This window comes from Lissotriton vulgaris, chromosome 5, assembly GCF_964263255.1.
Source record: "Lissotriton vulgaris chromosome 5, aLisVul1.2, whole genome shotgun sequence".
Taxonomy (NCBI): Eukaryota; Metazoa; Chordata; class Amphibia; order Caudata; family Salamandridae; genus Lissotriton; species Lissotriton vulgaris.
The window spans coordinates 1,936,752,065-1,936,765,407 of record NC_141693.1 but is presented as its reverse complement, the minus strand read 5'-3'; the positions used below and the strand labels follow the sequence as shown (position 1 = coordinate 1,936,765,407).

Here is a 13,343-nt window from a genome sequence, read left to right as displayed (position 1 = left end):
GGACATGCTTCAGGACTGGAGGCTGTGGGATAATATCAAAGGAATGGGACCACAGACATGCTTCAGGACCGGAGGCTGTGGGATAATATCACAGGAATGGGACCACATACATGCTCACGGACTGGAGTTGTGGGTTAACATTGCAGGAATGGGACCACAGACATGCTTCAGGACCGGAGGCTGTGGGATAACATTACAGGATGGGACCACAGACATGCTTTCGGACTGGAGCTGTGGGATAACATTACAGGAATGGGACCACAGACATGCTTCTGGGTTGGACTTGTGGGATAATATCACAGGAATGGGACCACAGACATGCTTCCAGATTGGAGTTGTGGGATAATATCACAGGAATAAGACCGCAGACATGCTGCAGGACTGGAGCTGTGGGATATTATCACAGGAATGGGACCACAGACATGCTTACGGACTGGAGCTGTGGGTTAACATTACAGGATGGGACCACAGACATGCTTCAGGACTGGAGCTGTGGGATAATATCACAGGAATGGGACCATATGCATGCTTACGGACTGGAGCTGTGGGTTAACATTACAGGATGGGACCACAGACATGCTTCCAGACTGGAGGCTGTGGGATAACATTGCAGGAATGGGACCACAGACCTGCTTCATTGAAGGCCACAGGATATTGAAAGTGCGAGACCACAGACATTGCATGATGGTGACCACAGACAGAAGCTACTTCTGCAGAGATTGCGTCAAGACTGAACGCCTTGGAATAGTGGTGTCAGAATGGGACCACAGACATGCTTCAGGACAGGCTGTGGGAGAATATTGACTGATTATATCACACACAAGCTTCAGCACTAGAGGCTGTGGGATAATACTGCATCAAGGGGCCCAAACAATTGCTTCAAGCCTGGAGGCTCTGGGATATTGCTACAAAATGGCACTAGATACATGCTTGAGGCCTGGAGATTGTAGGATAATATAAGAGAAAAGGGACCACAGAAAAGCTTGAAGACTGGAGGTGGTGGGATAATGTGACAAGAATGGGAGCTCAGGCATGCTTCCAGACTGCAGGCTGTGGGATATCACATGATTGGGACGCTTCAGGACCAGAGGCTGTGGGATAATATCACAGGAATGGGACCACAGACATGCTTCTGGACTGGAACTGTGGGTTAACATTACAGGAATGGGACCACAGACATGCTTCAGGACTGGAGCTGTGGGATAATATCACAGGAATGGGACCACAGACATGCTTCAGGACTGGAGCTGTGGGATAATATCACAGGAATGGGACCCTAGGCATGCTTACGGACTGGAGTTGTGGGTTAACATTACAGGATGGGACCACAGACATGCTTCAGGACCGGAGGCTGTGGGATAACATCACAGGAATGGGACCACATACATGCTTCAGGATCGGAGTCTGTGGGATAATATCACAGGAATGGGACCACAGACTGGGACCACAGACATGCTTCTGGACTGGAGCTGTGGGTTAACATTACAGGATGGGACCACAGACATGCTTCTGGACTGGAGCTGTGGGTTAACATTACAGGATGGGACCACAGACATGCTTCAGGATCGGAGTCTGTGGGATAATATCACAGGAATGGGACCACAGACTGGGACCACAGACATGCTTCTGGATTGGAGCTGTGGGTTAACATTACAGGATGGGACCACAGACATGCTTCTGGACTGGAGCTGTGGGTTAACATTACAGGATGGGACCACAGACATGCTTCAGGATCGGAGTCTGTGGGATAATATCACAGGAATGGGACCACATACATGCTTCAGGATCGGAGTCTGTGGGATAATATCACAGGAATGGGACCACATACATGCTTCAGGATCGGAGTCTGTGGGATAATATCACAGGAATGGGACCACATACATGCTTCAGGATCGGAGTCTGTGGGATAATATCACAGGAATGGGACCACAGACTGGGACCACAGACATGCTTTTGGACTAGAGCTGTGGGTTAACATTACAGGATGGGACCACAGACATGCTTCTGGACTGGAGTTGTGGGTTAACATTACAGGAATGGGACCACAGACATGCTTCAGGACTGGAGATGTGGGATAACATTACAGGATGGGACCACAGACATGCTTCTGGACTGGAGTTGTGGGTTAACATTACAGGAATGGGACCACAGACATGCTTCTGGACTGGAGTTGTGGGTTAACATTACAGGAATGGGACCACAGACATGCTTCAGGACTGGAGATGTGGGATAACATTACAGGAATGGGACCACAGACCTGCTTCTGGACTGGAGCTCTGGGATAATATCACAGGAATGGGACCACAGACATGCTTCCGGACTGGAGCTGTGGGTTAACATTACAGGAATGGGACCACAGACATGCTTCAGGACTGGAGTTGTGGGATAATATCACAGGAATGTAATGTAAATGTAATGTAATGGTGTCGTGTAAAGCGCATGTATCACCCCGCCATGGGGTATCTCAGCGCTGTAAACCGCTGGGGAACCCGTCCTGGCTTTCCCTGTGAGATGGTCCCTGCTGGGTATCTCTAAGGTGAAACCAGGCATCCCTGGCGTATGTGGGGGGCCATTGTGGAGATAAGGCAAGCTAACGCCCAGAGTTGCCGAGCGGGATCCCTGGTTAGAGTAGGCACCGAGGTGAGAATTATCGAGTCCGCTGACCCTGGTCCACGACCCTGCCGCATCGGGAATTGAACCCTGGTCTCGGGCCGTCCTCTGCTTCCGGGTCTGCCGCCTCTAACCAGTGAGCCACACCACTCCACAGTGGGACCACAGACATGCTTCCAGACTGGAGCTGTGGGATAACGTTACAGGAATGGGACCACAGACATGCTTCAGGACCGGAGGCTGTGGGATAATATCACAGGAATGGGACCACAGACATGCTTCAGGACTTGAGCTGTGAATAATATCACAGGAATGGGACCACAGACATGCTTCCGGATTGGAGTTGTGGGATAATATCACAGGAATAGGACCACGGACATGCTTCAGGACCGGAGGCTGTGGGATATTATCACAGGAATGGGACCACAGACATGCTTACGGACTGGAGCTCTGGGTTAACATTGCAGGAATGGGACCACAGACATGCTTCAGGACTGGAGCTCTTGGATAATATCACAGGAATGAGACCATAGACCGGCTTCCGGACTGGAGCTGTGGGTTAACATTACAGGAATGGAACCACAGACATGCTTCATGACCGAAGGCTGTGGGCTAAAATCACAGGAATGGGACCACAGACATGATTCCGGATTGGAGCTGTGGGATAACATTACAGGAATGGGACCACAGACATTCTTCCGGATTGGAGTTGTGGGATAATATCACAGGAATAAGACCACAGACATGCTTCAGGACTGGAGCTGTGGGATAATATCACAGGAATGGGACCACAGACATGCTCACGGACTGGAGTTGTGGGTTAACATTGCAGGAATGGGACCACAGACATGCTTCAGGATCGGAGTCTGTGGGATAATATCACAGGAATGGGACCACATACATGCTTCAGGATCGGAGTCTGTGGGATAATATCACAGGAATGGGACCACAGACATGCTTCAGGACCGGAGGCTGTGGGATAATTTTACAGGAATGGGACCACAGACATTCTTCCGGATTGGAGTTGTGCGATAATATGACAGGAATAAGACCACAGACATGCTTCAGGACTGGCGCTGTGGGATAACATTACAAGAATCGGACCACAGACATGCTTCAGGACCGGAGGCTGTGGGATAATATTACAGGAATGGGACCACAGACATGCTTTCGGTCTGGAGCTGTTGGTTAACATTACAGTATGGGACCACAGACATGCTTCAGGACCGGAGGCTGTGGGATAACATCACAGGATGGGGCCATAGACCGGCTTCAGGACGGAGGCTGTGGGATAATATCACAGTAATGGGACCACAGACATGCTTCAGGACCGGAGGCTGTGGGATAATATTACAGGAATGGGACCACAGACATGCTTCAGGACCGTAGGCTGTTGGATAACATTACAGGAATGGGACCACAGACATTCTGCAGGACTGGAGCTCTGGGATAACATTACAGGATGGGACCACAGACATGCTTCAGGACCAGAGGCTGTGGGATAACATTACAGGATGGGACCACAGACATGCTTCAGGACTGGAGCTGTGGGATAACATTACAGGATGGGACCACAGACATGCTTCAGGACCGGAGGCTGTGGGATAACATTACAGGATGGGACCACAGACATGCTTCAGGACTGGAGCTGTGGGATAACATTACAGGATGGGACCGCAGACATGCTTCAGGACTGGAGCCTTTGGGTTATTACTGTATGATGGCACCTCAGTCATGCTTCAGGACTAGGGTTCGTGGGATATTCCTGTTGAAATAAGACCACAGACATGCTTCAGAACTGGATGATGTGAAATAATATAGCATGTTGGAAGTACAGAAACGTTTTAGAACCGAACCTGAGGGAATTTCTTGCATTTCTGGACCACACACATGGTATAGGACTTGAAATGGTGGGATATCATTGCATAGTAGGACCGCAGACAAACTTCAGGAAGGGAGGCCATGGGATATTATTGCATGTTGGGACCACAGACATGCCTCAAAACATGGGGCTGAGTAATAATATTTAAAGATAGAGCTACAGATATGACTCTGGACTGGAGACGGCGGGATAATAGTATTGATGCAAGATGGGACCAAAGACGTTCTTGAGAACTAATGGCTGTGATGGGACCACACACACCACAGGACTGAAGGCTGTGGGATAGCTGTGAAAGGCCAACAAGGCCATGTAGAGAATAAAAAGGCATAGACAAAACTGGACTCTGAGAGACCCGATACTCTGAACCCTATAGCACATTATGACAATCCTATATTATCCACAGACCTGCTTCAAGGTTGTCTGACGTACATTACCACACATGAGGAAATATTGACTCACCAAGATGGGAATCCAGTAGTAGTTCAGCCGAGGGGACTGGAAGGTTTGGTCTTTAATTGGGATCCGGTCTGAGAAGAAGAAGAACGCAAAGACACCTGCAAGGGACAATGGAAATAAGGGGAGAGAGCAAGATGAATCCATGTTCAAGTCACCTCAATGTGTAGCCTGTGCTTTTACTGTGAGATCAGCCTTCAATCACACAAAAGGTGATGGGAGGAAAGCATGCAATAGTCTAATAAATGGCAATCGCTCGGGGTAGCATTCCAACCCTTCACTTTTTTGCCTACCATGCCATCTTAGTTTGAAGTGAAACCCTGATTGGGATTCATCAGTCACATCTAACTTGGTTGCAGTAGCACAATGAGCACGGGTGCCAAGTCTGGGCATACCCTTGCCGCTTAAGGTGGTTCATCAAACACACAAAACGTGATGAGCGGTATCCTTGCAATAAATCTACCCACTGGTAATCCCTCGGAATAGCATTCCAACCCAATGCCCTTTTACCCACCATGCTACCTCAGGACCCATATGCCATATGAAAATACCCTGCTCCAATAGGGACAGTCCAGCCTGAACTGCCAGGCAATGTCCTCCCTGAAGCAGATCACAAACATCTCAAGACCTTTGTCTAGTGTGTCATGGTGGATTGGAATGTGGCCCAGAGAGACTGCCAGTGGTCAGCACTCCATCCATCATCTTCTTGCTGTTGAAGTTTACACCCTCAGTGCGTTGAGTATGCCCAGAACTCGGTTCCATGCTCCAAGTGTCTTACGACTCCAGCAATACCTCACTGATGAAGCCTAATTTGATCAACATCAATCTGGGGTTGCTTGTTGTCTCTTCTGGAGGGGCCTCATCTGGCAGTTCGGGATGGACCGATACCTTGAGGAACGGGGTCTCAGTAATGATTTGCATAATGTAGGCCTTTGTCTAGAGTGACATGTTGGCAAAAAACAATAGGTTGGCATGCAGCTAGAGTAACTGCCAGTGGCTGAGAATAATTCAAGCATTCCTCGTTGTTAAACCAGTCCTCACCAGCCTATACTTCTTTCAACTTTAAGTCATGTTCCACATCAGTCCATCAGTTAGTCCTGCTAATTTGTTGTTGAGAATTTGGTTAATCTATCGATCAGTCCATCCATTATGTGTACATCGAGTCAGTCCTTCTGTCAGTCATCCATCCATCCATCCATTTGATAGTCTGCACATCCGCACATTTATTAATCTGCCCCGCTGGTCCACCTTAAACTTTCAAGGCAATTCTTCTAACAACCTCTGCTGCCACTCCAGTAAGGAGAATCATCAATGACTCCTCAACTACCGGAATATTTCCAGAAGAACTCAAAAAGTCATACATACGCCAATTACCGAAGAAAACAAACTTAGACCAGCTGAACCCTGACAACTGCAGACCGATTTCATATGGACCTTTACTGGGCAAACTGATAGAGCATCTTTTGTCCAGATGTCTCACTTCATTGAAGAGAATGCCGTACTTTCAGATTTCCAACGGGATTCTGTCCAGGAACAGGTACAGAATCTGCCCTCTTTGCCATCTGGGATGACCTAAAGAACACAGTTAACAGCAACGTGGCTGCTGTGCTTCTCATCTTGGACCTCTCTGCTGCCTTTCACACCGTTGACCATGAGACTCTGATACAAAGTCTCCACAAATCCGGTAGAGTGGACTGCTCAAGACATGATCGTGTCCTACCTTTGCAACAGAACTAATGTCATCCATACCCCACCTCTCTGGTCCAAATCGTACTTCACAAAAGCAGGGGACCCTCAAGGCTCCATTATCTTGCCTATGCTTTTCAACATCTACATGAAGTAATTACCAGCACTGATCAATCACCTCTGCATAGTTAAGCACCTCATGTGCTATAACTATGCAGATGACACACAAATAGTCCTTCAACTGCAATGCCCCAAAGACATTGGAAACGCGCCTATTTTCAGTTGTCTCAGAGCTGTGGATCAATGGATGACGTGGAGCCATCTCAAATTGAATGCTTCCAAAACGGAAATACTCCTGTGTGGCAATTGGAAACATTATGACCCTCTCGCCATGTGGCCTGATGATCTGGGAACACTGCCTAAAATATTGAAGGAAGTAAGAAACCTTGGAATGACCTTGGACTCCAAGCTATCGATGAATGCCCAAGTGGACAAACTAGCAAGATCAAGCTTTGTTACTATAAAAACTCTTAAGACGTTTCTTCTCCCATTGGGGATTCCCAGGCTACCATCTCCCTTGTTTTGTCCAAACTCGATTACGCCAAAAGCCTCTACCATGGATCACCTTTAAGGACCATGAAAAGACTACAACGGATTCAGAACTCGGCTACCAGACTACTCTTGCATATCAAACCGCGAGACCACATCTCCTCTCACTTGAAAGCCCTGCATTGGTTTCCGGTTGCCAGAAGATCCACGTTCAAGCTGCTTAGTATCACCCACAAAGCAATAGATGGAACGGGACCACTCTTCATCAGGAATAAAATCACCAAACACATTCAACAAAGGAAACTCCGCTCTCGAGTGGCACAGCATTTCAAAATTCCAAGATACAAGAAAAAAACAATTGGTGGCACATCATTCTCTGTTCAAGCAATCAAATTTTGGAATTCTCTACCCCCCAACATAAGATCCAAGGATAACCACCTTATCTTCAGAAAACTACCCAAGAATTGACTTGTCCCCACATAACCACCATACGCAAACAGATAGAAATATACAGCATATCTCTCTGTATTCAAGCATTTGTTTGTACTATAGATATGTACCTCTGTGTATTGCTTTATATAAATGTGCATAATACTTCTATTTAAACAAATATATATATATTCATTAGTTCTGCTTAACAAATGTACATTCTACTGATAGTCCTATTATTCTATGTTTTAACATGTATATAAGTGACTGCATAAATAAGTAAAAAATGTTATAATGAATATTTATCTACAATTGCTTCACTATTGGAAAAAATATATAAATAAATGAAATGTATTTAAAGTACGTACAACAATACTTGAAATCCAAAGTTTATTTAATGCATCTTTAGTCTACATATACTACCTTCTTTTATGCATCCATATACCTTCCATGTACTTATGGACCTATATCTTTATTACTTTTCGATCTATATATTTATTACTTTTACTTATTCATTACTTTTCTTTTAATTCAGCATATCCAATGCACTACCCTGTTTTTCACCCTATACCGCTCTCAATCTATCCTCTAGCTCAACTCTCCGACTCATCTCAAACCTCTTTATACTACTCTTTCCATTGCACTAACCTATTTCTCACCCTATACCTCTATCGATATATATCCATTACCTCCACTCTCTCATTCATCCCAAACCCCATACCACTACTATGATCCCCCAAATAACCCTTTCAAGACTCTCCCTACTCCATCACTCCTTGCACTATTCTGATCCCCAAACAAAGCCTTTCTAAACCCTCCCTCTGACTCCTTCCCCCTCCACCTCCCTTATACTCACCCCTCCACCTTCCTTTTTCTCATACCAAGACTCCTCCTACTGCTATGAGCGCCAAAACAAACAAACAAACAAAAAAATTCAAAATCCTTCCCTTCTATTCTTCCATGATCCTTTTCAATCCAAATAACAGACTAACAGGTCCACCAATCAAATTAATTTCAAATTTCACTGCTATTTCACCACTAATCCTTTATGGATTTTGTAGTAGCTTGTTACTCACCGAAAAAGCCCTTCAACACCTCATCAGGGGTAGCAAACGCTATATAAATGCATGCCTTTTTCCCTTCTCTATCCCGCCACTATCCTTCTCAATCCAAATAATTGACTAACATATCCACCACTCAAATTAATTTAATATTTTTACTATACTAATTCACCACTAATCCTTTATGGGTTCCGGAATTGCGTGGTACTCGTCAAAAAAGCGCTTCAATGCTTCATCAAGGGTAGTAAGCGCTATATAAATGCAATTAAAATACAGTACAATATATCTTCCACTTGTATGTCCTTGTAGTGATGTGACCTTGTCCGAAGCCTACATAAGTCAGAGCTATGTGTGTGATCCACAGACTTTAGTAGACCTTTCAGCAGCCTTCAGCACAGTAGACCATTTGATCATTTGGCAGAGACCGTTTGATGGTCATATCTGGAACACAGCTTTGCACTGGATCACTTTTTTCTTGTCCAAGAGATCTGAAAATGTCTCCGTTTTCACGCCGCAACGGGACTCTTACCATGTGGAGGATCTGTCGGGATTCCTCAATACTACCCTCCCCCCTCTTATCCTTAATTTTCATTTCGACACCTAGTTCCTCTGCTGTATATACCGGATTTTCAAGCAGAGAATACACAGAGCCTACTGGCCACTCCGGGTTAGGAGGATTTGCACACTCCCTGAGACTCTGGATGTATCGCCTTTTTAGCGGCTGGAAACTGCCGCTAAAACGGCGATAATGGGCTTGCTAATGCGTTATAGAATTCCAATTGAAGCCCAGGTTAGATGTGCAGAACATTTAACCTGGGCTTCTATTGGATTTCTATAACGCATATTATCAAGCCCATTATCGCCGCTTTAGCGGCAGTTTCCTGCTGCTAAAACGACGATAATTCTAATGAGGTTCTTGCTAATATGCCCCCATGGGTCCTTTGGGATAAACCTATGTCCCCACTGACACTAAGTTATCTTTTAGCCCCCGAACTGCAAGGAATACCAATGGCTTGCTAATTCTATTTTAGTATTTGCAGCATATTATGCCGCCCTAAGTTTTTGCCATGCTGGTTGTGAATGCTTTCATGCTTTCTCCTCTTGAGGTCTGAAATTATGATGCTTAAGATCTTCCTTGAAAATCTATTGATGCTTCATTATATTCAAAACACTGCGGCCAGCGTCATTATCGACCTGAGCAAATGCAACAGTGCCTCACAGAAGATTAGGATGTTGCACTGGCAGAGAGTGATACTTTTTAAAAACATCTTACCTGAGTCACCAAATATATATACAGTTTCTCCATCCTTACTCACCAGTAAATTACGGAAATATGCCCTCACACAACCATTCCTGAGCTTCTAGTTTTCTGGCAGCCCATCTAGAACTCAGGACATTAAGTTGTGAAACTTCTTGTCAATGGAGCCAAGGAATGAGAGACCCACTTATCCAAATTTGGAAAATGATGCAAGGCATGGTTTTGTGACACCCAGCCTGCGTCTGGCTTAGTCAGAATCCATTTCTGCATCTAGTTCTATAGAACCAGCCATGAGATCTTCTGCAGAGGATGCAAGCGAGGGAGGTAGCCATGTATTGGGATTCCAAAGGTGATGGAAGCAACAGCGTATTATTGTCAGCAGCCAAGTGAGTTGAGAAAACAGCAAGAAGACAGTGCGGGAATTCTCATTGCTAGCAAGACATTTTGTCCCAAAGACATCAAGAACCCCATGAGGGTTAAATATTTATTTTATGAAGCTGCACACCACATAGTGCCTGCCTCCAGTGGAAGGAGTAGCAATGTACAAGCCATGGTGCAAGATCCCATGCTCTGTATGTTGAAAGGTGATTAGTGAACATAGACCAGAGTTCTGTTGCATAACAAAACTCCAACACTAATAATTTCATGTCATAGGATGCGTCTTGGATTGGTAATCTAGATGGAACATCTGTAACCAGTGCACCATAATTGATTGCACCTGGGCATCTGACCAAATAAGGGTCCAACCAAAGATTGGCAGTATTTTGAGTGGAAAAGATGGAATTTTGGTGTTTTTCTGAATATTAGGAAATGTGCTTATTTTAAGGAGAGAATGAAGGAGTCCCAGACAGTTGGTGTCTTGGACAGGAAAAGTTCGGCCACCAAATCATAGGAACTAGTAAAGTCATGGAGGCGAGCGAAACCAGCAGCATAACTTTGGCCTCCTTACAGTGAGTGACATCTTCGGGAGGCAAACATTCAGGGCACTGAGGTATTCCAAGCAGGATAAGATGGCGGCGGGCAATTATTTGGGGTGCAAATATAAGAGTGAGTATTAACCGCTTCCCTGGGGGGGTTTTTCACCTCCTGTGCAGGGGGAGGGGGGCCACGCGTAGCGCCGCCGTGCTGGTGACGAGCTCAGCTTGTCATGAGGCACAGCGGAGCTGCACTCATGACGAACTGAGCTCGTCACGGCCACACCCGTTTTTCAAACATTCAGCACAGCGGGGGAAATTATCCCCGCGTGCAAACGTTTCAACGGCCGTGACGAGCTCAGCTCGTCATGAGTGCAGCTCAACCGTGCCTCATGACGAGCTCAGCTCGTCATTAGCACGCAACGGGTTAAGCAATGAAGAATCTAACACATTTTAGGCTAGGAGACAGCATTCTTTCTGTGGATAACAGAGACATTAGTGTTGAACAAAATTGCTAGATTATGGACCTTGGTTGTTGAGCCGGGGCGAGGGGGTTACTTTGGATTTGGCTTGGCAACACAGAATAAAGACGAGCTTAAAGGGCCCATTAGGAAAGTCTCTATTCTTCAGCTGTTGAATGCAAAGAGCTAGATTTGCGGATTTTGCTCCAAGTCAGCGTGGTACCTTCTAAATGCAACACACTACTTGAAAAGCAGCGCGGTCTTCGAATTTGAGGTAGATTTGTGCATCATCTGCATACATGTCGTGTACAGCAATGTGGGCATCAAGATGGCATCTAAAAGTTATTCAGGGTGTATCTGGGGGAGTGGGATGGCATGAAGCCATGTTGGTGAAGCTATAAATCTTTCCTGGTGGATTATAAGAGCTTTAGTTAACATTATGTGTGGCCATTCAAACAGGGAATACATTTAGTGGCTGAGAAAATGATTAAGATAGCACTAAATGCAGTAAATATGTAGAGTGAATGCCTGGACATAAGGAGAGATGAAAGGGGGGGAATATATGGCAGGATTACATACATTCCCTAATAATTGGAAGGAGCAATATGTGTTTTCAGGGTTTCCACATCTATTCCACCTTCAAAAGACAACCTTTATTACAAGTGTAATAGAAACAACTTAATTAGATTTAATGCATATTCAACCATTTCTTGGACTTTCTCGGTACTGCATTTTTGTAAAAATGATATCAGATCTTAATATTATTATGGTTTAAGATTTAGACTTTAGTACATTAGGTTGTACATGTGTATTTGTTAATAAATGTAATCTATGTTCAATGTTAGAACATGTGTTTTTAATTAAGAATTAGTTGAGAACATAGGTCGCTTTAGAACAGCTTTTTTTTTTTTTTAAAGTGATTCTCTACCTACAATGGAGACTCAGATATGTTTCCAGTGAGCTATGGCCATTACCCGGCAATCATGTTTAGGCAGTACTTAAGAATGTCCTTACTCCCCGGACTGCCTGGGTTTCCTGAGGGAGGCCTGGGAATCTGATGTGGGACTTTTGGAGGATGACAACTGGGCGAAAGCCTTGCAGAGCCCCATAGGCATAGCCATTAGAGTGCGCTTTAGGCTTGTTTAACGCCGCATCCTTCACAGGTCTTATGCTTTTAGAATGGTACAGGTCCGGATCAGTGGTTGTGGATCCTATCTGTGTGCCAGCGGGTGTGGTTAGAAGGGGTCTTCCATATATTATGGTCCTGTCCCAGGATTCAGAAGTACTGGAGGGGCCTAACCAGCATAATGGAGGCTGTAGTGGGCAAGCAGGTTCCAATGGAGTCCAGATGGCACATCCTTGGCGTCACGGGAGAGATCACATGGCCACAGTGGGCCAAGCTATGGCTAGCTTTAGCAGGGGAGGTCGCCAGGAGGAATATCGCCCATGCATGGGGGCGGTGGAGCCCCTGTTAGTGGCAGCATGGCTGTGTGATATGGACTGGTGTCATAATGCAGAGCAGGTGGTCTATGAAAGTCGTGGATGCCCTCGCAAATGGCAAAAAATATGGGTCAAGGACACTGCAGAGGTCTGTGAGGGGGTCCATGAGGTGTGTTGTATATGCTATCCTATGAGAGCTAAGCAAATAATTCAATCTAGTATCGTGCTAAATTGTGCAACATGTAATTGCGTGCTGTGGAACTATGTAACTGCTGTGTTATCAATATAAACTGTATATGTATGTCGGGATTTGCTTTGTTTCTGAAGCTTCTTCTTTTGTTTAAAGGAAAGGATTAAAAAAAAAAAAGAATATTCTTGAAACCTGTGGGAACTGCTTAACGCACCATGGGTTCCACATCCAGGTACTTGTCATGTACAGCTAGTCTCTGGTCGAAGAGAATTTCCCAAATGTGTTACCAGTTCTTGGACATGGATCTCTTAACGATAAGAGTAGATTTTTGAGGATGAGAAGGGGTGGTAGCGTGGTGTAAGGAATGACGATTGACTACATGGTAGGGTAGGAGGCTTCAGGAGAGGAAG

General features: G+C 45.4%; 1 protein-coding gene across 2 annotated transcripts in view; it reads right to left on the bottom strand.

Moving 5' to 3' along the window:
- Nucleotides 1–13,343, bottom strand: part of SLC44A4 (solute carrier family 44 member 4) — a 306,503-nt gene that overhangs the window by 7,774 nt on the left and 285,386 nt on the right. For both annotated transcript variants that reach the window (XM_086924585.1, XM_086924586.1), the window contains exon 20: nucleotides 4,952–5,046. In XM_086924585.1, the coding sequence (XP_086780711.1) occupies nucleotides 4,952–5,046 (95 nt within the window). The remainder of the gene's footprint in view (nucleotides 1–4,951; nucleotides 5,047–13,343) is intronic.